Source organism: Propithecus coquereli, unplaced genomic scaffold, assembly GCF_000956105.1.
Source record: "Propithecus coquereli isolate 6110/MARCELLA unplaced genomic scaffold, Pcoq_1.0 Scaffold95, whole genome shotgun sequence".
In the NCBI taxonomy this organism is placed as follows: Eukaryota; Metazoa; Chordata; class Mammalia; order Primates; family Indriidae; genus Propithecus; species Propithecus coquereli.
This window is the reverse complement of record NW_012155840.1, coordinates 6,373,347-6,376,113: the sequence shown is the minus strand read 5'-3', so window position 1 is coordinate 6,376,113 and position 2,767 is coordinate 6,373,347. Positions and strand designations below refer to the sequence as shown.

The 2,767-nt window shown below is 34.1% G+C and overlaps 1 protein-coding gene across 1 annotated transcript in view; it reads right to left on the bottom strand.

Moving 5' to 3' along the window:
- The window catches only part of DENND4C (DENN/MADD domain containing 4C), a 103,242-nt gene that overhangs the window by 79,546 nt on the left and 20,929 nt on the right, over positions 1-2,767 (bottom strand). The window contains exon 2 of the mRNA XM_012665047.1: positions 1,853-2,174. Within this exon, the coding sequence (XP_012520501.1) occupies positions 1,853-2,157 (305 nt within the window). The 5' untranslated portion in view covers positions 2,158-2,174. The remainder of the gene's footprint in view (positions 1-1,852; positions 2,175-2,767) is intronic.

The following is a 2,767-nucleotide window of genomic DNA, read 5'->3' as shown; positions in this document are numbered from 1 at the left end:
TTTTTTTTTTTTTTTTTTAAGAAACTGACAACCTGATTCGTGAGTTCATATGAAAATGCATGGGACCCAGTAGAGCCAAAGCATTCTAGGAAAAGAAGAAGAAAATTGGAGAACTCACACTTTCCTACTTCAAAACTTACTATAAATTTACAGAACTCAGTACAATGTTATGCTGGCATAAGGATAAACACACAGATCAACAAAACAGAATGAAGAGTCCAACATTAAGCCCTTACATTCACAGTCAATTGATTCTGATGAGTGCCAAGGCAATTCAACTGGAAAGAACAGTCTTTTCAACAAATGGTGCTGGAAAAACTGTATATCCACAGGCAAAAGCACAAAGTTGGACCTCTTCCTTATACTACATACCACACTCAAAATAGATCAAACAATTAAATGTAAGAAACAATCTACAAGAAAAATCCACCATTTCTGGGGAAATGCTCCAGGACATTCGTCTGGGCAAAGATTTTGGGGGTAAGACTTCAAAAGCACAGGCAACCAAAACAAAAACAAAGGAGATTACATCAAGCTAAAAAGCATCTGCATGGCAAAAGAAACAACCACCAAAGTAAAGAGACAATCCACACAATGGGAGAAATGATGTGTGATCTGACAAGGGATTAATAAGCAGAATATATTAATATAAGGAAGCCAAACAACAGCAAAAAAAAACAAATAATCCAATTTTTAAATGGGCAAAAGATCTGAATAGACAGTTCTCAAAAGAATACATACAAATGGCCAAAAGATGTATGAAAAAATGCTCAACATCACTAATCATCAGACAAATGCAAATCAAAACTACGATATCATTTCACCTCAGTTAAAATTATACAGAATCAACCTAAGCGCCAATCAACAGATGAATGGATAAAGAAAAAAGTGGTATATATACAATGAAATATTATTCAGCTGTAAAAAAAAAAATGAAATCCTGTCATTTGCAGCAAAATGGATGGAACTGGAGGTTGTTATATCAAGTGAAATAAGCCAAGCACAAGAAGAGAAATATCGCATGTTCTTACTCATTCATATGTGGGAGCTAGAAAAGTGGATCTTGTGAAGATACAGAGTACCCAATAGGTGGTTACCCAAGGCCAGGAAGGCTGGAGGGGGTGAGAGGATGAAGAGAAGGTGACTAATGGGTATGAACAAGGTTTGACAGAAGAAATAAGACCTAGTCTTTAGTAAGTGACAATAGTTCACAATAATCTATTTTGTTTTAAAATAGAAGAGTAGAATTCAAATGGTTTAAACATAAAGACAAATATTTAAGGATGGTGAATATCCCAAGTACACTAATTTGATCTTTACAAATTATATGAATGTATTAAATTATCACATGTACCCTAAAACTATGTACATCTATTATGCATCTATGAAAACAAAACTACAATCCTTAGCTGTAAACACCCTCCTCCCAGCATTAAAAACCATATAGCACAATTGTATTTAAAATGGGACTGCTCCTTCGTTAGATGAGTTCAGGGCTTCACAAAAACTCATTACATTAATATAATCCAGCACGTTAAAATCATAGTGTCTTTTATTGTGCTTCTTGTTCTTTCATGTTTAATAAGCTTATTAAGTACAAGAGAAATGTAATGACATTTAAGGGTCTAAATGCCTTGATTTCAATAGTATTTTGTAAGTAAATGATCTAATAATTCAAGTACAATGCACAGAAATTCAGTAAGGGTGGATACTGAAATATAATATATTACTATACTTGATCCTATAGTAACAAATAATAATGAAACTATCAAGGATTTCAAATTTCTACTCCCATGAACTTTAAATAAGTTCTAGTCCCTTCAAGATAGCAAAAGAAAATAAGTTACCATACCCAATATCTGTAAGGGGTGGTTTATCTCTCCCTCTCTTATAACACAGGTAAAGTTCTGGGCTTTTCAGACTTCCATAGTTCAAGTTTGCTTGGAGAGCTGATGGAGTGGCTTCAACACAGGTATAACCTTCAGGTACTGTTTCCCCAGCTGATTTGATAATAACTGCAATATCTGTAATCGGAGCTTTAGGTCCAGTTGACTTAGTATCTAAACGATTTACTTCTTGATCTAAAAGAGTAGATGTATCAGTGAGACCTGCCACGACAAAGTAGTCTGTCACCCTTAGTCCTTTGTCTTCTATCATGGCTGCTATTTTATTTCCTAGAAAAGGGGGAAGAAAAAGACATCAATTAAATAAAATACTTTATCCCAACTCACTAAAATTATAATATACTGAGTTAACAATGACCAATCAGCACACTTCCCAGTTGGATTTATAATCGAATTGTCATTCTAAGAAGGACATTGCTTTTATTCTTTCAGCTTTTACCTCATACAAAGTACAAATTAACAGCATCAATTCATTTGCAACACAACTATGATCCTTTCATGTGCCTAAGGCTCTATTAAGAATAAACAAACTGTCAGAGGCAGGCTATGGTGCTTTCTGTTAAGCAAAATGCACTTAATGAACACTACTCAGACCATTTAAGCAATATTTCTCTTTTAACACATTAACTGCCATGTGAGTTGTATTTAACTCATGGTAGTTTTGAGCCTTGTGAAGCAAATCCTTGGAAAAATCCCTGCAGTTAGTTCATGAAAATCTTACCTGTTGATATTATTACTGTTACAATTAACACTGACAAATTAATTCTAAAAACATGGATTAAATGAATAGAAGTCAACAAATCTCGTTTTTTTTTTTTTTTGAGACAGAGTCTCACTGTGTTGCCTGGGCTAGAGTGCCGTGG